Source organism: Vipera ursinii (genome assembly GCF_947247035.1).
Source record: "Vipera ursinii genome assembly, chromosome: 1".
Lineage (NCBI taxonomy): Eukaryota > Metazoa > Chordata > Lepidosauria > Squamata > Viperidae > Vipera > Vipera ursinii.
This window is the reverse complement of record NC_139512.1, coordinates 204,657,788-204,679,701: the sequence shown is the minus strand read 5'-3', so window position 1 is coordinate 204,679,701 and position 21,914 is coordinate 204,657,788. Positions and strand designations below refer to the sequence as shown.

The window sequence follows — 21,914 nt, the reverse complement described above, 5'->3', positions numbered from 1 at the left end:
GCCAAAGATGGAGAAGCTCTATACAGTCGGTAAAAACAAGACCAGGAGCTGACTGTGGCTCAGACCATGAGCTTCTTGTTGCAAAGTTTAGGCTTAAACTGAAGAAAGTAGGGAAAAGCACTAGGCCACTCAGGTATGAATTAAATCATATCCCTGTTGAATATACAGTAGAGGTGACAAATAGATTTAAGGAATTAGATCTGATAGACAGAGTGCCTGAAGAACTATGGACAGAGGTTTGCAACATTGTACAACAGGTAGCAACCAAAACCATCCCAAAGAAAAAGAAATGCAAGAAAGCAAAATGGCTGTCTGAGGAAGCTTTGCAAATAGCTGAGGAAAGGAGGGAAGCAAAAGGCAAGGGAGAAAAAGAAAGATACGCCCAATTGAATGCAGAATTCTAGAGAATAGCTAGAAGAGATAAGAATGCCTTCTTAAATGACGTCATCACCAGGCAGCAGCAAACTCACCCAGAGGGCGCTCTTGTCGTGGCTGGGGACTTCAATCAAGCTTGTCTGAAGACAGTTCTCCCTAAGTTTGTACAGTATGTTCAAGTTTCCACCAGAGGGAAGAACACTTTGGACCATGTGTATTCCAATCTGAAACAGGCATACAGAGCTTTCCCTCTCCCCCACCTGGGTACATCTGACCATCTTTCACTCCTGTTGTGCCCAAAGTATGTTCCTCTCAGGAAAAGGACTCAGGCAGTCACAAAAAGGGTCAGAATCTGGCCAGTGGGTGCTCTCAGTCAGTTGCAGGACTGCTTTGAAACCAATGACTGGAGTATATTTGAAGAACAAGATCTAAATTCATATACAGATGCCGTACTCTTCTTATATTAGAACATGCACTGATAGTGTAACAACGGATAAGTGAATTAGAGTTTACGGGAACTGTAAACCCTGGATGACTGCAGAGATACAAACACTCCTGAGAGCCTGGGATTCTGCCTTTAAGGCGGGGGACAGGGACAGATACAGAGAGGCCAGGGCAAATCTCAGAAGAGGCATTAGGATGGCAAAACAACAATACAAACAAAAGGTGGAGAACCATTTAGCAAACAACAATCCGAGGAAAGTATGGCAGGGACTGCAGCACTTAACCAACTATAAGGGCAGCACGAGGAGCATGGCAAACACCGATGCCTCGTTGGCTGAGGAGCTGAATATCTTCTTTGCCCGCTACGAGGTTAAAAGACCAGACCCCGTAGCCTTTGCTGGCCGGCCTTCTGACTCTCAGCCACTCACCCTGTGTGAACACCAAGTGAGAGCTGTATTGAAGGCTGTGAATCCCAGCAAAGCCGCAGGCCCAGATGGGGTGCTGGGGATAGTGGTCAGGAATTGTGCCGATCAATTAGCAGGGGTCCTGACAAGGATTTTTAACATCTCCTTGCAAACGGCATGTGTACCATCGTGCTTGAAAGCAGCTACCATTGTCCCAGTCCCCAAGAAAACTGCAGTTGAGTGCCTGAATGACTACAGACCTATTGCATTAACGTCTGTAGTCATGAAATGCTTCGAAAGATTGGTTCTCCAACATCTTAGGGCATGCCTCCCACTGGACTTTGATAAACATTAATTTGCCTACAGGGGAAATAGGTCGACAGATGATGCCATAGCTACTGCTTTACATTCTGTAGCAAGTCATCTCGAGAAGCCTGGAAGTTACGTCAGGATGCTTTTTGTTGACTACAGCTCGGCTTTCAACACCATTTTGCCGAGCATTCTCATCGAGAAGCTGACTGACTTGAAATTCTCCCCCGCCATCTGCAATTGGATTCAAGACTTTCTTAGGGATCGGTTGCAAACAGTGAGGGTCGGCTCTGCTATGTCCACCGCCCTGAAGCTTTGCACCGGCACGCCACAGGGCTGTGTGCTTAGCCCCTACCTCTACTCTTTATACACTTATGATTGTGTATCATCTGACCCATCCACTGCGATAATCAAGTTTGCAGATGATACAACAGTGGTGGGTCTTATTACAGGTGGGGATGAGACAGCATATAGGGCGGAGGTACAAAAACTATCCATATGGTGTAGTAACAACAACTTGCACCTAAACATCGGCAAGACGAAAGAGATGGTGTTAGACTTCCGGAGAAAAAAGGAGGAACCTGCCCCACTTTACATCGGAGAGAACTGTGTAGAGAGTTTCCTCCTTTAAATTTCTGGGAGTCTACCTCTGTGAAGATCTGACCTGGAAAGTTAACACAACCCAGGTGGCTAGAAAGGCCCAACAGAGGCTTCACTTTCTTGGGGTCTTGCGGAAGAACAGGGTAGAACAACGGCTAATGACCCTCTTTTACCGGTCTACTATAGAGAGCGTCCTCTCGTATGGTATTGTGGTTTGGTATGCTGGTCTGACAGCCGCGGATAGGAAAGTATTACAGAGGGTAGTGAGCACAGCACAAGACATTGTGGGCTGTTCCCTGACACCACTGGATGACATCGCCAGGGCTCATTGCCTTGGAAGAGTGAGGAAGATTCTCAGGGACGACTCACACCCTGGACGGTATCTCTTTACTCTCCTACCATCCGGTAGGAGATATAGGAATATAGCCAGCCGTACCAACAGGCTGAAAAATAGCTTTTATCCGTGGGCTGTTAGGCTTTTAAATGGGACATAATCTTATGCAGAATTGACATGGGAGGCCGGTGTGTGGTGTAGTTGGTTCACATAGTGTGGTGGGATGGAGGGTTTGTTGTCACTATGTGTTGGGGGGAGAGAGCACGGGGGGAGGCTCAGATAATCTCAATGTACACATGTTGTATTTTGACAATAAAGGTTTATTATTTAAATGAACAGTGCAAAAAAATAGAAGAAAACAATAGAATAGGGAGGACCAGAGATCTTTTCAAGAAAATTGGAGAGATGATGGGAACGTTTAATGCAAAAATGGGCATGATAAAGGACCAAAATGGCAGGGACCTAACAGAGGCAGAAGAGATTAAGAAGAGGTGGCAAAATTACACAGATGAACTATACAAGAATGAGCTTAATGTCCCTGATAATCACAATAAGGTGGTCACTGACCTCGAGCCAGACATCCTAGAATGTGAAGTGAAGTGGGCCTTAGAAAAGCTGAGCAACAACAAAGCTAGTGGAGGTGACAGTATTCCAGCTGAGCTATTCAAAATCTTAAAAGACGATGCAGTAAAAGTGCTACACTCAATTTGCCAGCAAATTTGGAAAACTCAACAGTGGCCACAGGATTGGAAAAGATCAGTTTACATTCCAATTCCAAAGAAAGGCAGTGCCAAAAAATGTTCAAACTATCGCACCATTGCACTCATTTCTCATGCTAGTAAAGTTATGCTTAAAATCCTACAAGCTAGACTCCAGCGGTATGTGGATTGAGAACTACCAGAAGTACAGGCAGGATTTCGAAGAGGCAGAGGAACTAGAGATCAAATTGCCAACATACGCTGGATCGTGGAGAAAGCTAGAGTTCCAGAAAAACATCTACTTCTGCTTCATTGACTATGCTAAAGCCTTTGATTGTGTGGATCATAACAAACTGTGGCAACTTCTTAAAGAGATGGGCATACCAGACCATCTTATTTGTCTCTTGAGAAACCTATATGTGGGCCAAGAAGCAACAGTGAGAACTGGACACGGAACCACTGATTGGTTCAAAATTGGGAAAGGAGTCCGGCAAGGCTGTATACTGTCGCCCTGCCTATTTAACTTATATGCAGAGCACATCATGAGAAAGGCAGGGCTAGATTAATCAAAAGTTGGAATTAAGATTGCCGGAAGAAATATCAACAACCTAAGATAAGCAGATGATACCACTCTAATGGCAGAAAGTGAAGAAGAACTAAAGAGCCTCTTGTTGCGGGTGAAGAAGGAGAGTGCAAAACTTGGGTTGAAACTTAACATTAAAAAATCAAGATCATGGCATCTGACCCTCTCAATTCCTGGCAAATAGATGGGGAAGAAATGGAGGTAGTGACAGATTTTATTTTCCTGGGCTCCAAGCTCACTGCAGATGGGGACTGTAGCCAAGAAATTAAAAGACGCTTGCTCCTCGGGAGGAAAGCCATGGCAAATCTAGACAGCACACTAAAAAGCAGAGACATCACCCTGTCAACAAAAGCGTGTATAGTCAAGGCTATGGTCTTCCCAGTTGCAATGTATGGCAGTGAAAGTTGGACCATAAAAAAGGCTGAGCGCCAAAGAATTGAGGCCTTTGAACTATGGTGCTGGAGAAGACTCCTGCGAGTCCCTTGGACTGCCAGGCGATCAAACCGGTCAGTCCTAGAGGAGATCAACCCTGACTGCTCTTTAGAAGGCCAGATCCTAAAGCTAAAACTCAAATACTTTGGCCACCTAATGAGAAGGAAGGACTCACTGGAGAAGAGCCTAATGCTGGGAAAGATTGAGGGCAAGAGAAGAAGGGGACGACAGAGAATGAGGTGGCTGGATGGAGTCACTGAAGCAGTAGGCGTGAGCTTAAATGGACTCCAGAAGATGGTAGAGGACAGGAAGGCCTGGAGGAACGTTGTCCATAGGGTCGCGATGGGTCGGACACGACTTCGGAGCTAACAACAATAAATAAATAAAAGTAAATTATTGGTCCTAATGTGTTCCAAATTAGCTTTTTTTTTAAAAAAAGAACTAGTTATATGCTGTTTGTATGGCTTTAAATTTCTTTTCTTGCTGTGCTCTAACACAGGGGTCCCCAAACCCCAGTCTGTGGACTGGCACTGGGCCACGGCATGCCAGAAACCGGACCGCGCAAACAAGCAAAGCTCCATCTGCGGGGACGCAGGTAGTACATGTAACCAGGCCCCTCTCCAGTCCATGGAAAAACCTCTTTCCACGGAACCCGGCCCTGGTGCCCCAAAGGTTGGAGACCTCTGCTCTAACATGTGCCAATTCTTTTTCTGAATCCTTATGGAGCAATTCTAAACTCAAATAAATTTGCTAATAATCAACTGGATTGTGCTTTCAGCATAATAACCCACATTTTGTTTTTTAATATGTATTGCCCTGTTCACCGCCCTGAGTCCTTCGGGAGAAGGGCGGTATACAAATTAAATTAATAAATAATAAATAAATAAATTTGGAATACTAACATAATACAGAATAACTTGGTGACTTACCTATTTATCTTACACCAATGGATAGGAACATCACTGCTGGATGGTGATACTTAATAAGATGATTTAGTTTTGTCTTCCAAATCTGAACACTATTTTACGCTATACTTTTGTGTGCCTTTGAGTCAGTGTTAACCACTGCATTTGGACAAGCACTAAATGGTTGGTCAACCAAAAGACTGATGGTTAGTTTTCTATTCTCACAGGAAAAGTATGCTAAAATTTAAAGTCTTGAGTATTTAATAGCTGAACAGCAATATAGAGGGCAGGGATGCAGATGTTGTGGCATCCAGAATGATTGACAGATGGATTATTCTGTAGAATGATTGATTCATTCCAGACCCATTGCCTCCACTATCCTCAAAAGTTTGCAAGGCATTATAGTCTTCTTACCCATGATCTTGCCTACGCCTATTCTACAATGCACCAGACTGTTTATTTTGTAGAATTAAAAATGTTCCTTCCAAATAAAGATCAAACGATTAGCACACAGAAGGACACATCAACAGCCACACCTCAAATCGGATAAATAGAATTGTTCTGTCTCTGTACTGTTCTTCACAGAGGAAGACAGAATCATTTACAAAGGAATAAAAACACCCTTAAATAAAAACAGCTCAGTAAAAGAATGTAATGAATATCCTTAGCATTATTATCCTGATCTCAAATAGAGAAAATTCTGCTCAAAAAACAGAAATTAGAAAGCTGAAGGTCAACTAGATTTTTGGGACATAACTGTGAGGCCACGTGGGATATCTTTCTCTGAAACTGATTACATTCATAACATCCTGTAAGTTTAGTACACCTCCACCTTTTGCCAAATGCCAGCTATTGTCCCCCTCCTCGCAAGCAGTGTAAACACTCCTCCCCCACATAAAGTGGTTATTCACAACATACATTAGCATGATGAAAATTCAAATTTGGGTTTGGGACTGCAAATGAAAAACTTTATTTGAAATTTGTTGCAATCAGAAATAGCTGTTCTACTTTTTCAAATACTTCACCAACATAATGAAAGCCAAGTAACTGATCATTTATTATCAATGAACCTCAGTGCATCTTCCTCAGAGAATGTAGGGATGTGCATGAAATGAAAACTTGCCAAACAGTTCTGAATTGGCTGCAATTTCGCAGAATCAACACCTAAGCCATTCTGGTTGTTCTGAGTTGCAACCAGGGTAAAGCTGGTACATTGTGTTCCCGCCTTCTTTTTCACAGCCTTTGTACTTTTCCACTCACCAATTAATTGTCCTAGTCAGTGCCTTATCTTGTCCTAGTGCCAAAATGAAAGAAAAGCTCATGGACAGCTGTGGTTATTCAAACAGTCCATACCCATCTTCTCAACTTCCCTTCCCTTAATTACTGATGTCCTTGCCCTTTTCTCACTTTCTTCAATCCACTCAAAACTCTTTGGCTCAGAACACAAGTTTTTGTACATGGATCAAACACATGTTTCAGTACAGAAATAGACTGCCTGAAATTAACTGTTCAATGACATGGAATGATTCATGCATACAGTGCTTTGCATGTTGCTGGATGTATTGGAAAGGGAATCCAGAGAAAATACTTACCAAAAGGTATAGATTTAGAGTCTAGTAATTTCTATGACCTGATCTGGATTTAGAGTCCCATATAGATATACAAATATAAAGAATCCCTTGACTCCTGATGACTACATGACCACACCCATGTAATTTACTGACCAAAATGCAGAAATGACTTATTCAGCAATATTTGTTTGACTTCCCAGTATAATCTATTGCTTTAGGAATTCATGATAATCCCCCATCCAAGTACAAATCAGCTTTAATGCCGCTTAGCTTTTTTTTTCTAGATTAGTCAGGGTTGCTAGGAGTTAGTCCTATGTAAATGCATATTTGGAAATAAATGTTTTAGATCTGCTGCTTTCTAAATCATTTTATACAACATTGAAAAGAACTATAAATTTGGCCTTGGCAAATGTTTCATTTAATTACCAGCCTGATGCAGATAAAATGCAGACTATCTGCCGCACGTTTGGTGATGAGAAGTGCATGTACATTTATCCGTTCTTCCTTCCTCCTTTTAAACAGGGAACCCTGAAGCAAGTATAATTGTTACAATACGCTACTCACACCATGGCAAAGATGGTTGCTCATTTGCATACAGTTAAAATTGCATACACTATTTTGTATTAAGTATGTTCATCATTCCTATTAGTGACTTATATATTAAGTATTTGGTTTCAAAACTGAAAGTGCAGATGACATGGCTGCAACAGGATGATAATGATGTCTTGTTAAACGTTCATGCTGCCCAACACTCAACAATAATAATAATTTATGAAATGTGCATGCTGTCAGACTCTTCAATAACTCTGGGCAGTTCACCATGATCAAAGAAAGAAATTATAATAAAATCAATAAAAAAAATAAAACAAAGGTATAAGATAGCAAGTGCAATGAAGTGAGATTTCTCATTCTCCCGCACGGAAGGCCTGGATAAAGAGCCATAGTAGATGTAAGCATGGAGGGTAATTTGGATCACCTGAGTTTATTAGCAATCACCTGGTGAAGAAATGCAACTGATCAACTTAATTCTTAAATAAGAACACAAATACTGAAATAAATTTGTTTCCATTTATAGTCTGTTCAGTCATAATAGGGCCCAGCTCAAAAAATGCAAACAGTTTAAATGTTCACTATAAATTACATGTGATAGTTAGGATGTTGTAATACCTATCATACACCAGACCATGAACTCCGTATTCCCTCAGTTTCTTCCTGTTCTCTGGGTCGTTTGCTTCGTCTCCCCAGCAAAAGACAACTAAGCCTTTAGATATGGCATGGTCAATATACGATGGAGTTTTCAGCAACTCTTCAGCATGTGCGTTAATACCCTGGAAAAGAAATACGAAGCATTAAATACACGTACAATGCAAAGATCAATTTGAATGCATGAGAAATGTTACATGTGATTATGTTTATAAAGATACTGTGCAGTCATTACAGTACACTTCCAGTATTTAGTTTTCAGGAGAAAAAATGATAGTCAACAGTCTATGCAGCACTTCAGAATACACAAACATATTCATCTGTAACCCCCTGAAGTGGTTATGAGAGTGGTTGCTTTAAAATGCAGCAGAATAGGATTAGGTCTGTATTTAATGGAGATCTGGAGATCAAAACTGCTGTGCTGTCCAAGCAATGGACAGGGAAAAAAAATCCCAAACAGTTGCCATGAAATCGTCTTATTGGTTTATGACTTACCAGCAAATTTTCAAAGAGTGCAAAACTTGTAGCAATCGCTGTTGTACGGCATCTGAGATCCATGAGTTCTGGGTAAGTATCACATTTCCCTTGAGTTAGGAACAATATAGGATACTTATTTTGTTTTTGTCTGACCCTAGAAAATTAAAATAAGATAACATTTTTATTATCTTCGGTATGGTTCTAATAACACAACATTTTTTTCTCAATGTAGAATATTTAGAACAATTAATATCACTTAAGTACATAAAAATGGCTACGGAGTATCTTACAAAGTGTTCAAGTATTAAGAAAATTAGAGTGAAGTTATGACTGCCACCTTAGTAGCCTGCCTAACCAAAGATAATGGGGAATGTACTCCAGCAATTGTTGAAGGCCATAAAATCCCCAGTTGCTAATTCGTAAAGAATATGAAATATTCTGAATCCCTTTTCTCAAGTAAAAAGTATTGTGATTTTGAAGTTCTCTTATATTAATAAAAAAACCAGTACCAAAATCCAGCAAAGTTATACCTGTAGAAACATTACCTTTGACAAGAGTTTCTTTTGAAATATTCAGTTTAAAATACCACTTGTCTATTGTAATATTTTTATTTGGGCTCTTAAAAAGATAAAGATTTCATTGTTTAAAAACATTTAGGTAATATTTTCTACATGTGTAACTTTCCTGGATTTTGGAAATACTTTTTATTTTAGAAGAGGGGTTCAGAATAATTCAATTTCTTTAGGGATAGGAACTGGGGATTTTATGGCCCTTCAACAATTGCTGAAGTACATTCTCCATTATCTTTGGGCAGGCTGGCTACTAATTTAGGATCCTCAATGCTGCAATAGATACGCTTATTCCCTGGCTTAGAAATTTCAAGCATAGTAATGTAAGGATTGTTGACACATGTCTCTTTCTATTGGCATTTGGGGGAAGAGGGGGAGAATGTGAATCTTCTAGTTATTTTACATTCTATTGATATAAAATATTTCTATGATAAAATTACTTAATTGAAATGGCCCTTAAAAGTATTTTCATTAAACTCACATTGTGCATATATCTGCATCAAATGAAGAAAATATAATCCTCCTTTTTCCAGCTTTGAGCAGAACAGTCTTCAAAATTATATCTAGATAGACGTTCATGTCAAAATAAGTTGAAAGGTTGCCATCCCACACACCATCCTACAAAAAATAAAAGCCACAGGGTTAATGAGGTTTTATGGAGAGACATGGATTTAGATCATGATTAGACAATGTCTTTTGATATATAACTTGGCTCTCATTCACTGAAGTTATCAGTGGACCAAAATCTCAATTCAATGGAACTCCAATTAATGGACTTCAGGAACAAGAGACTAAATTTGCATTTAGGCTCTAACCCTGAAATATTAGAGAAGTTGTTTTCAAGGTTTGTTCAGACAATTAATGTTACTTATGAGATTTAGGTAATGACAAAATGTTAGTATCACTTACATCAATTTACATCATTTGTTTATGTAAAATTATATATACTAATGCAAATGATATAAAAAACATAAATAAGAGCAATATGAAGTGAATTTCATCAGCCTAATAAATATTTGGTCATAAAAGACACTTCTTGCCACAAAATGGTCTTGTACAGAGGTTTCACTGTACAGTATAGAATAGTTATTTTACAATTGAAGGTCAAATCAGCAGATGAATATTTGGGAGATTTCCCTTTCTCTCTATATAAACATTGTGTAGTATGGAATTAGTCAATAGCCAATGCTGAATTTTTACCTGGAACACGGACAGATGGCATATCTCCAAGTCATTTTTTCATCTTACAAGAATATCTTCGTTAACAAGGCTCCCCTCATTCATGATTTGATTGAGGAGGAATGTGCGGATCTGGTGTGCATTACGGAGACTTGGTTGGGCTCGGAGGGAGGGGTTCCTCTGACCGAGTTATGCCCTCCAGGTTTCCGTGTGCTACACCAGCCACGGGCTCAGGGCAGGGGTGGTGGGGTGGCGGTGGTTGTCCGGGAGACTTTATGTCCGCGGGAGACCACCATTGTCCAGATGGCCGGGAGTGAATCCCTCCTCTTGAGATGTGGTCCTCGGGCTCAGTTGGGCTTGTTGCTCACATACCTGGCGCCCAGCTGTGTGGCAACAGCCCTGCCCGAGCTGCTCGACACTCTCTCAGGGTTGGCGGTGGAGTTCCCCAGGCTTATAGTTCTGGGTGACTTCAGCCTGCCTTCACTGGGAGGGTCGTCTGAGTTAGCTCGGGAGTTCATGGCCTCCATGATAGCCATGGGCCTGACCCAAGTTATTGAGGGCCCGACTCATGTGGGGGATCATACTCTCGACCTGGTGTTCCTGTCTGGACAGTGGTTGGATGATCTGGGAGGGGGTTCACCAACCATTGTTCCCCTGTCATGGTCAGATCATTATCTCCTGCGGCTGGTCTTCCGTTATGCCACCCCCCGCCGCTGGGCTGCGGAACCGACCAGGTGGTTCCGCCCCAGGCGCCTAATGGACCCAGAACGGTTCCAGAGGGCGCTTGGGTCTATACCCATCACCCTTACCCACAGCCCAGTCGATGCCCTGGTGGATGCCTGGGAAAGGGCGGCCGCCGGGGCACTTGACTGTGTTGTACCCTTGCGACCTCTGACCCGGCGCAGATCTCGCTGGGCTCCGTGCTTCTCTGCGGAGCTCCGGGAGATGAAGTGTCAGAGACGGGGTCTAGAGAGCGGTTGGAGGTCCAGCCGATCCGAATCTGACCGATTGCAGTTAAGAACCTTTATAAGGTCTTATCTTGAGGCGATAAGGACGGCAAAGTCTAACTACTTCGCTGCCCTCATCGCATCCGCAGATAATCGCCTGGCCGCCCTGTTTAGGGTAACTCGCTCCCTCCTTAATCAGGAGGTGAGGGAGGATCCCTTACGGGGACGAGCCGAGGAGTTTAGTCATCATCTGGCGGACAAAATCGCTCAGATCCGGACCGGTCTGGACTCTGACTGGGCAGAGTCTGACATGGAGGAATCGGACGGTCTTTTTTTTTTTTATTGAAAAGTTTTAAAATACAATTTTCCTTTGAAAAACCCCCCTTCCCCCTCCCTCCTCCCCTCCCTACCTCCCCCCTATCTCCCCCCCTCCCCCTCTCCCTCCTCCCTCCCCTACCCCCCCCTCTACTTCCCCTCCTCCCCCCCTCCCCCCCCGACTTCCCAGAGCAAAATACAAGGTATATATCTAAAAAGCAATCATAAACAATCATATACTAACAATTATAAACTCTAAAATCCATCACTCTCTAGCTTATATAGAGTAAGCCAATCCTTAACAATACTAAATATATATAAACTAAAATAAAAGAAAACTAACTTCATTCCCATCTATGTTCTTCCACAATTCACTATTACCTAGACATATTCTCACTTACACACCACAAGCACCTATCCCTATTAACCTCTCTAGCCAAAATAGGCTATAATAGATAATTCTTACACAAATTAACCCGCATTAACCCACAAAACTTTCTTCCTCTTCCTCTATAGTTAATTATCCATTAATTCCAAATTGAAAATTCTGTTACCATACATAACGTCCCAAAACTCTTAAAAACCCAACTACCACTTGACTATAAGTATATTGTGGAAGTTCCATAGATTTCTACTGGTCTTATTTTTTAGTCTTTTTTGAGCGTTTTAAGGCAGCACGCGTCACCCTCTGTTCTCTAAGATCATCCAAAAGAGTTGCAGCTTGATCTCCTCCTGTACCCTTCTCGTCCATCTGTCCATCTTCATCCTCTTGACATTCTCCTTCTCCAGATCCCTCTACAGCTTCCAGAAGTGTTGATGGGGTTACTTTTAAAACATTGTTGTAAAAATCATGCGCTTGCTTCACAGTACCCAAACAGTACCTTTTGCCATCATACATGAAGCTCAGCCCAGCTGGGATCTCCCATCTGAACCTTATATCTCTTTGCTTGAGCTCGGAATCGGACGGTCTTGAGCATGTTATCTGGACTGAGTTCGATCCTGTTTCCCCTGATGATGTGGACAGGATCATGGGGAGGCTGAGCACCACCACCAGTTTGTTGGATCCGTGCCCCTCCTGGCTAGTTTATGCGGCACGGGAGGAGACACGAGGCTGGTTCCAGGCAGTAATAACTGCTTCTTTGAAAGAGGGTGTCTTCCCTGCCGCCTTGAAGGAGGCAGTGGTGAGACCTCACCTCAAGAAGCCTGCCCTGGACCCAGCTGTTTTAAATAACTATCGTCCAGTCTCCAACCTTTGCTTCTTGGCGAAGGTTGTTGAGAGTGTGGTGGCGCATCAGCTTCCTCTGTTCCTGGAGGAAACTGATTATCTGGACCCGTACCAATCGGGTTTCAGGCCCGGATACAGCACGGAGACGGCATTGGTCGCGCTGGTGAATGATCTCTGGAGGGCTCGGGACAGGGGTTGTTCCTCTGTCCTGGTCCTATTAGATCTCTCAGCGGCTTTTGATACCATCGACCATGGTATCCCACTGCGGCGTCTCAGGGGGTTGGGAGTGGGAGGTACCGTTTTACGGTGGTTCTCCTCCTATCTCCTGGGCCGTTCGCAGTCGGTGTTGACGGGAGGGCAGAGATCCGCCCCGAGGCCTCTCATTTGTGGAGTTCCTCAGGGGTCGGTTCTCTCGCCCCTCCTGTTCAACATCTATATGAAGCTGCTGGGTGAGATCATTCGTGGTTTCGGGGTGGGGTATCATCAGTACGCTGATGATACCCAACTTTTTCTTTCCACCCCAAACCAACCCAGCGATGCCCTCGCCGTGATGTCCCGTTGCCTGGAGGCGGTCCAGGTCTGGATGGGGAGAAAAAGGCTTCATCTCAATCCCGCCAAGACTGAGTGGCTGTGCATATCGGCATCTCAGGTCAACCAGACTATTCCATCTCTAACGATGGGGGGTGAGGTGTTACCCCCCGTTGATAGGGCTCGCAATCCTCCTGGATTCACGACTCAATTTTGAAGACCATATAGGAGCCGTGACCAGGGGGGCTTTTGCCCAGGTTCGCCTGGTGCGCCAGTTGCGACCCTATCTGGACCGAGATGCCCTACGCACAGTCACTCATGCGCTCGTGACCTCCCGTTTAGACTACTGCAACGCTCTCTACATGGGGCTGCCCTTGAGGACCACTCGGAGGCTTCAGCTGGTGCAGAATGCGGCCGCGCGAGTTGTGATGGGGGTTTCCCGATACTCCCATGTAACACCTCTACTCCGCGAGCTGCATTGGCTCCCAGTTGCCCTCCGGGTGAGATTCAAGGTGCTGGTGATGACCTATAAAGCCCTAAATGGCTTGGGTCCGGGATATCTGAGGGAACACCTGCTGCCGGCATCAAGCTCCCTTCGTCCAGTGCGCTCCCACAGGGAGGGTCTTCTCAGGGTGCCACCGGTAAGAGATTGCCGGCGGACGACACCCAGGGATAGGGCCTTCTCAGTGGGTGTGCCTGCCCTTTGGAACCAGCTGCCAGTGGAGCTGAGGACTGCCCCGACCTCCGTTCATTCCGACGGGACCTGAAGACCTGGCTCTTTGAGCTCTCTGGCCCAGGCTGAGAATTCTAATTTTAGCTTTAATCTTATTTTAACTGGGGTTTTACTTATGCAGGGACGAATATAATTTTTTTAAATCTGTTTTTAACTTTTGTATCTCTGTTTTTTAATCACCCTGTAAACCGCCCTGAGCCCTTCGGGAAAGGGCGGTATATAAATGTGATAAAAATAAATAAAATAAATAAAATAAATCTTCCTCACACCAAACTACAAGCTCGTGTGTGTATATATTGGTTTTAGTAACAGACAAACATTGAAATGTCTTAGTACCTTCCAACACTATTGCTCTATAATATAACCACTGACTTAAAGGAAATAGATAAAACTTAAGGTTTATGTGAACACTGTATATTAAGAAATTGATTCTTACCCTTTGCTGGCAGATCCATTTGACTTCTATATTAAATCCAACATCTTCAGGAATCAATTCTAATACCTGGATAAAAAAAGGAATTCCAGGAATATAAGCATTACTGATCAGGCCAAGTATAAAGCCTTGATTTACAGACCCTCATTTAATGGATTTTGGCAGTTACAGGCAAAATCTGAATTTGTAATTGGTATATAATTTATATATATTCATGTAAATTATCATTTTGCATGCACAATTTGTAAATTTGACATTACATGGTTGATCAGTAAAACTGTATTAACTTACCTGTATTTAGAAGTGATTTTTTTGATCTTGGGAGTTATTTTAGAACCTATAACAGTTGTTTTTGAAGACTTCCAAATAACTACAAATGGCAACTTGAGAATCAATTGGATTCTCAAATATTCTATTACATTGTAATGAATGCCACGTAGGAAATCTATCATCACATAAACATAGGTGCAACCAGTGAAAGAAGGAAATTTTAACCCTTATCCAAACTGAATCCTCTAAAGCAGGGGTGTCAAACTGCCGACCTGCAGGCCGGACATGTCAGGATGAAACTGCGCCCACTCCATTGCCGGCAATGGGGAAAAAGTTCCGATATGTTGCGTGACGTACGAGTTTGACATATCTGCTCTAAAGTCTGTGCTCTTAAGTTTAATGCTACATTGCAAAAATTGATTCTTAAAAAATAAAATATTTATTAGGTTTACTTCATAAATAAATGCAGTTCGCTATATTAACTTCCTATCTTTGCATTAACTTAATCAGCTTTCATTAAAAAAAATTCTGAAGATTTTCTATTTATAGAAATTTAAAGAAAACATGCATGAAGTTAACTGATCTAATTTTAAAAAATCTGTTTCTTGAATCTGCTTTTTTTATCAGTTTAGCGCACTGGAATTTTCTCTACATCGATGTTCCAAGAGACCTATTTGACATTATCTTAAATAATTTCTATTGGTTTCAAAGATTCACCTTTTGCAATAGCCACCTTAATGTTTATCTGGTGTTTGCTACCTGCTACCTACCCTTGATTTATTTTCATTGATTATATGTAATTTTTAAAATTAAGTTTGATGCATATATACTGATTATTCATGCCTTGAGTATTATTTTTTTATTTTTTTTACTTATTGAATTTATATACCGCCCTTTCCCGAAGGACTCAGGGCGGTTTACAGGGTATAATTTTTAAAACATTAATACAAAAATTAAGACCAATTTAAAAAAGATTAAACTAAGTCCCTGAAACATGTAAAACCCCAGTTAAAACCCAATTAACTATACTAAACTATATAAGACCCAATTAACTATACTCATACTACATGTATAATATCAAATTAACAAAAGAAATGCTAGCAGAGTTCCATGAAGCAGACACTGGAATCACTGTCTATAATCTATCTTTAGCCGCAAGCATTAGAAGCATAAAAGTTCAGCTCTCGATTAGGCAACAGATTTAAAAATACTTACAAACCAACAAAAGCAATAAAAATTATTTACATCATCTTGCTCATTATCCACAATAGGGCCATATATTATTTTAGTATTATTTTTAAACTATGGGATTATTCTCTTGGGTTTTAATACCTCTGGTATATTCTATTTCAAAGCTTATACTAAAATGTACAGAATAAATGGTAGCTTACTGATTGTAAAGAAGGGAATGGCTGCATCTCAGAAGGTACATTTTCATCTTCTTTCAACGACTCTGTAGAGAAGGAATATAAAGATGAAAGAAAAAATTTAAATAAAGGGCACCCAATTTCAACATTTTATACAATTATAAATGATAATTCACGTAGTCTGAGGCAGAGATGTCCAATTGTTTCATCTTGGAGGCTACAATTCACATGCCTAACTGTTAATGGATCAGAAATCTTTCAATGTATCTCATGTCAATGGAAGGGACACAACTGAAAAAGTAGGGTCCATTATTAGATTTGAGGATTATGGGTGAAAGTAGGAGACTCTGCATTCTCATCCTCATTTTTATATCACTCTTTCTAACCATATAAATCACACCATCAACTTTTCAACATTCTGCCATGCATTTTCAGGGCCAAGGTCTCAGGGAGCTTCAGGAACTATCAATGAAGCTGACACACTACCCACCCATTTATAAAGGCCAGCAATTTATTGCCCCATCTCTAGAAATGTCAGTGATCTTGGTCCAAGGCAGAGCTGTAGTAAGATAAATGCAATAGTGGCTAATTTAATGATAACAGCACATCTAAATCGTTCCTATTAATCTTCTTCCTTGACTTTTCTGAATGCTAAAAAAATCATACATCAATAAGCATCTCTTATAAACCCCATCTTAAATGCCCCATAAAATAGGAGGGACCTAGACTAAAAAACATCTATGCAGTAATTGCCATTCTTCCAATATCTCAATTCAGAATTATCAAAATGTATCAGATATACTGTTCAGGAAAACCAATTTCAAAGGGATACTACTAATTTGATTTAAAAAACTACTGTATGTTTTTCTAAAAAAATTGTGGCTTATTGCTTTATTAAAAAATAGGAGAGTAAAACACTAAAAAACAGGGGAGAGGTCTTATGAATAGAAAATATATTTTGCATATTAATAATGTTATATTATAAAATCTACTCCCCCTAAGCACACTGCAAACTACTGAAATTAAGCAGCAAGGTCATTAATAAATTCATAAATATGCAGTGTGCAAGCATGACAAAGAATTTAGATTTCTACATACCTTGACTATTTTTAGATTTCAATGCAGTCACATGTGTCAACTACAAATTGAATAAATAAATATTTTAGAAATCAACGGTTATCAAAAGTAGCAAAACCTTTCAAGCATATTCATTTTCTGAACAGTATCTGTAAAATTTTGTCCTAAAAATAAAGACATAAACTGCCTACCCAGCATCACGAGTTTCTTGACATAGAGTCAAGAAACATAAGAGTCTTATAAATGTCAGTGTCAGGAATGTGTATATAAAATTTCTATCCTGCCAAGTTTTCACAACTGCAATGGCTTACCACAGAATTAAAGTACAATAACATTAATTATGAAGGCTCAAATTATCATCTTTAAGACACGTAATGTGAGGATCTAACTCCCTAGAAAAAGCTCAAATGCTGAGAAAGGTGGAAAAAAAAGAGAAGACAATCAGCAGTAAGGTGGTTGGACTCAGTGGTGATGAGTGCACCACTGGAAGACCTAAAGAGGTTAGGAACAGAACACTATAAGAGAAAATCTATGAGATCTCGAAGAGCTGATGCTGCTGTGATAGCACATAATCAATCAAACATTAGTTAATAGTACTTAATAATGAGAAACAGTCATCCAAATAGCAACAAGAGCCTTGGTGGAGCAGTGGGCTAATGCCTCCTTAAGTAACACCAGCTGCCTGCAATTAGTGCAGGTTCGAGTCCCACCAGGCTCAAGGTTGACTCAGCCTCCCATCCTTCTGAGGTAGGTAAAATGAGGACCCAGATTGTTGGGGGCAATAAGCTGACTTTGTAAAATGCCCAGGGGGCCCCCCGAAAGCCCTAATAAGCAGGCATATACATAGAATGAAGGCTATTGCTAAGCACATTGATTTGTGCTTCTTAGATTGTAAGCCGCCCTGAGTCTTCGGAGAAGGGCGGGATATAAAGGGGATTAAAAAAAAAACACATCACAAACATTCCTCAAAACCAAGTCTTCAAAGTTTTCAGAAAACAATCAGTGAGGGAGACAGCCTAATTTTTCGAGGGAGTTTGTTCCATAATGTAGGCACCATGATAGAAAAGCCATCCAGACCCTAACAGCTTCCAGGCAGGAGTGGAACACCATTTCTAGCAAGGCCTGAGATGGTAATATTAAAATGAGCATGAGCAGTATATTAATAATTTTGCACCCCTGTAACCAGATAACCTCTCCCAGCAGCTTTATGAAGATATGAAATACAAAGTTTGAGAGAACCTTTGAGGTACCTCACAAGCGAGAGACCACTGGGCCAATCTCATATCTTCCACTGACTGGAACTGCCCACTAAGACAGGAACAAATGGTTTCCTTAACCGTAGGCAGCCCGGATAAATAACATGTTACTTGGTGTATTTTTTGAGAAATACTTAATGAATCAAGTCAATACAATACCGTACCTTTAATAACTTCAACTGGGGATATGTAAGCTCTTTAACTGCAATCTCAAATAATTCCAACGGATCAGCTTCACTTTTCTTTACAGAAAAGAGTGAAAAATACAGGTAGGTTATAAAGTCACCGAATATTAGAAATTCTTCTAAGGCTATCTGCTAGGAAGTAGATCTGCTAGTTAAGGTACCAGGTTAGAAATCAGGAAAATATGAGTTCTAACCCCACCCCCCACCCCACCCCACCCCTGCCCTTAGGGATAAAAGATAGCTGGGCAATTTTGGGCTAGACACTCTTTTAGCTCAACCCACTTTACACGTTTGTTGCTATGGGAAAAATAAAAGGAGGAATGGGGTTTGTTTACTGCCTTGAGTTACTTATAAAATAATAAATAAAGGTAAGATTTAAAAAAAAACCTAATAAATAAATTTAATAGGCCTTACTCCCAGACGAACATATACAGATTATGCTTAAAAGTTAATGTTACAATTTTTACTAATTCCAGCATTTTTGTAATAACTATTTATACAAATTTGTACGAAGGAATCTATATTACATATATTAATTTTAAAAAGAAGTAAAAAAACCCTGAAGCTAGTAAGTAAGGTAACATTGAGGATAATATTAAAGGTTACCTTACTAGGAATTTCATGGTGTTTAGATACCGGGGGGGGGGGGGGGGGGGACAAAAAAAAAAAAAAAACCCAAGACAAAACAGCAAACTCACATGAAAGACAGTCCTTTGTTGAAAACCATATATTTTTTCCCTAATTTCCCATTTGAGACATGTTACTCTAATAAATATCCATGTGATTTATTCAGATAAATAGCTGTTTTAAACTTAAATGATTTATTGTAACTTTAACCTTGAGTATCGAGAGAAGGAAATAAACAGGTAAAATACAGTATTCTGAAAAAGAAACCATTAATTGAATTGTATTGCTAACAACAATGCTAGCTTCTTGAGTTAAAACCATGTAGACGTTTTAACATTAACTAACATAAACTAAAACGTTAACTATAAGATGAATCGACGTACCTTTTTCATTGCAATGCAGCAAGTAAGATCGTGATATATAATTGGGATGAGATCTCGAGAAAGGTGTACATCGAATTCCACAAAGGCTGCTCCCTAGGTGAAAAGTGAGGAAAGGGGGGGGGGGTTTAAACAATGTAGAATTTAGAAGCTGAGTAGAAAAAAAGAAAGGAGTTCTCTCCCATTCATTCCAAGCCTGTTACATTATTTTCATGTCACCCTTCTTGATGGAATCTGGTGGCTCAATGTATGCTTTGAGAGAAATGCCAGGAGCCACACTTCTAGAAGCAGGAAGGCCCAGCACACAAAACTAAATTTCATTTTATTTTCACTAATAGGCATTTAATTAACTAAGTCACATAACATTTATTTAATCCCTCATGAAATTGAAAATTTCTTCCATCCTTCCCATTGAAATTTATAATAATTCAAAACCAGCTTATTGAGATTCTGTGGGGGAACATTTTAGGTACCCTCAAGCTATAACAAACAAAAAGTTCAAGCAATGTTCAACATTATCCCCCTTCACAGAATTCATAAGTGATCCCTTGTTCTTTTACCATGCATTAAAATTCCCTTAGGTACGTAATTTGGGCAAGAATTCTAAAATAATTCCTTGACTTTGAACTGGATCCACAGTGCCTCTTTCACAGATTCAAAGCTGCCTTCAACTTAGAATGAGTGGGGAGACCTCTTAGAATAGGTCAGGCATAAATGCATGAAAAAGAAATGTATGAAAATTTAAGATCTAGAACAACTATGTCATTCATTCTTTCCCACAATTTCAATTGCACCTCTTCTAAAAAGTAATAAACTTTTAAAAAGTTTTCCAATGACATAATGGCTGAAGAAACTGGTGCAAATGGAGTCAATTTCCTTCAGTGAGAGCATCAGATAAGCTGACCATGTATATATGGTTTCCAGAGGAAATGAACCTATTATCAGGGACACAACAGAAATTTAATTTTTTGACAAATACTTTTTCTTATGATACTATTACTGCTTCCCCAAATGTGCTATGAAATAATTTCTGATATTTAATATTTTTTCTCGATTTTGTTCCATCGTGCTTACCTGGACCTATATAGTTATTATATTTTAAAGATATTTTAAAGATAAGGTTTCCCCATCCAGTCATGTCCGACCATAAAGAATGAAGATCATCTCCGTTTCTTAGCCAAGACAGCCAACATTGTCCACTTCTGTGGTGGTGTGGACAACATGACTATACACTGAGGCACAGATAATACTGTTACCTTCCCACCAAAGTAATAACAATTTGCATGCTTTCAAACTGCTACGTTGGTAGGAGCTGGATTAAGTAACAAGAGCTCACTCTTTAACCACTGAGATATCCCGTCCCATTATATTTTATATATTGCATCAACTGACAATTTGCTGGCATAAGATACTTTTTAAGTAAACAATCAATATTGACTTTTAAAAAAGAATGATATAATTTCAGTGTCTTCTTAATTTTGTGCTTATATGCTTTTGCAGTCCTTCTTTTGCCTTTTGTGTGGAGGGCTTGCATCATATAGCTAGAATTTTGAGGTAGCTATTAGGTTGTAAAGTATTTAAGAACTTTCCCCCACTCTGAAAATTCACAAGGCAGCAGTTATAATTTTACAAGGATAACATTTGGGATAGCACTAAAACCTATTAAAGGGTTAATATGTTAAAATCCCAAGCATAGCAACATAAATTTTTCATAGAAAATGTGACAATTAAAATATGTAGAAGTGGACGCTGCTTTTCCACCAATCTTTTTATCTTTTACATAGGTGCTGTATAATTTTTGTTGTTGTTAGCTGCGAAGTCGTGTCCAACCCATCGCAACCCTATGGACAATGTTCCTCCAGGCCTTCCTGTCCTCTACCATCTTCTGGAGTCCATTTAAGCTCACGCCTACTGCTTCAGTGACTCCATCCAGCCACCTCATTCTCTGTCGTCCCCTTCTATTGCCCTCAATCTTTCCCAGCATTGGGCTCTTCTCCAGTGAGTCCTTCCTTCTCATTAGGTGGCCAAAGTATTTGAGTTTTAGCTTTAGGATCTGGCCTTCTAAAGAGCAGTCAGGGTTGATCTCCTCTAGGACTGACCGGTTTGATCGCCTGGCAGTCCAAGGGACTTGCAGGAGTCTTCTCCAGCACCATAGTTCAAAGGCCTCAATTCTTTGGTGCTCAGCCTTTTTTATGGTCCAACTTTCACTGCCATACATTGCAACTGTGAAGACCATAGCCTTGACTATACGCACTTTTGTTGACAGGGTGATGTCTCTGCTTTTTAGTGTGCTGTCTAGATTTGCCATGGCTTTCCTCCTGAGGAGCAAGCGTCTTTTAATTTCTTGGCTACAGTCCCCATCTGCAGTGATCTTGGAGCCCAGGAAAATAAAATCTGTCACTACCTCCATTTCTTCCCCATCTATTTGCCAGGAATTGAGAGGGCCGGATGCCATGATCTAGGTTTTCTTAATGTTAAGTTTCAACCC

The 21,914-nt window shown here is 40.5% G+C and overlaps 1 protein-coding gene across 5 annotated transcripts in view; it reads right to left on the bottom strand.

Annotated features, from left to right (window-relative positions):
- GPCPD1 (glycerophosphocholine phosphodiesterase 1) overlaps positions 1 to 21,914 on the bottom strand; it is a 57,028-nt gene that overhangs the window by 5,067 nt on the left and 30,047 nt on the right. For 3 of the 5 annotated variants that reach the window (XM_083349305.1, XM_083349306.1, XM_083349307.1), the window contains 8 exons: positions 19,430 to 19,522; positions 18,399 to 18,476; positions 17,000 to 17,039; positions 15,926 to 15,987; positions 14,268 to 14,333; positions 9,386 to 9,522; positions 8,354 to 8,489; positions 7,823 to 7,983 (listed from right to left, as the gene is read on the bottom strand). In XM_083349305.1, the coding sequence (XP_083205431.1) occupies positions 7,823 to 7,983; positions 8,354 to 8,489; positions 9,386 to 9,522; positions 14,268 to 14,333; positions 15,926 to 15,987; positions 17,000 to 17,039; positions 18,399 to 18,476; positions 19,430 to 19,522 (773 nt within the window). Of the gene's footprint in view, positions 1 to 6,365; positions 6,379 to 7,081; positions 7,184 to 7,822; positions 7,984 to 8,353; positions 8,490 to 9,385; positions 9,523 to 14,267; positions 14,334 to 15,925; positions 15,988 to 16,999; positions 17,040 to 18,398; positions 18,477 to 19,429; positions 19,523 to 21,914 lie in introns of those variants that run through there. The other 2 variants (XR_014490813.1, XR_014490812.1) reach the window with 2 other exon arrangements.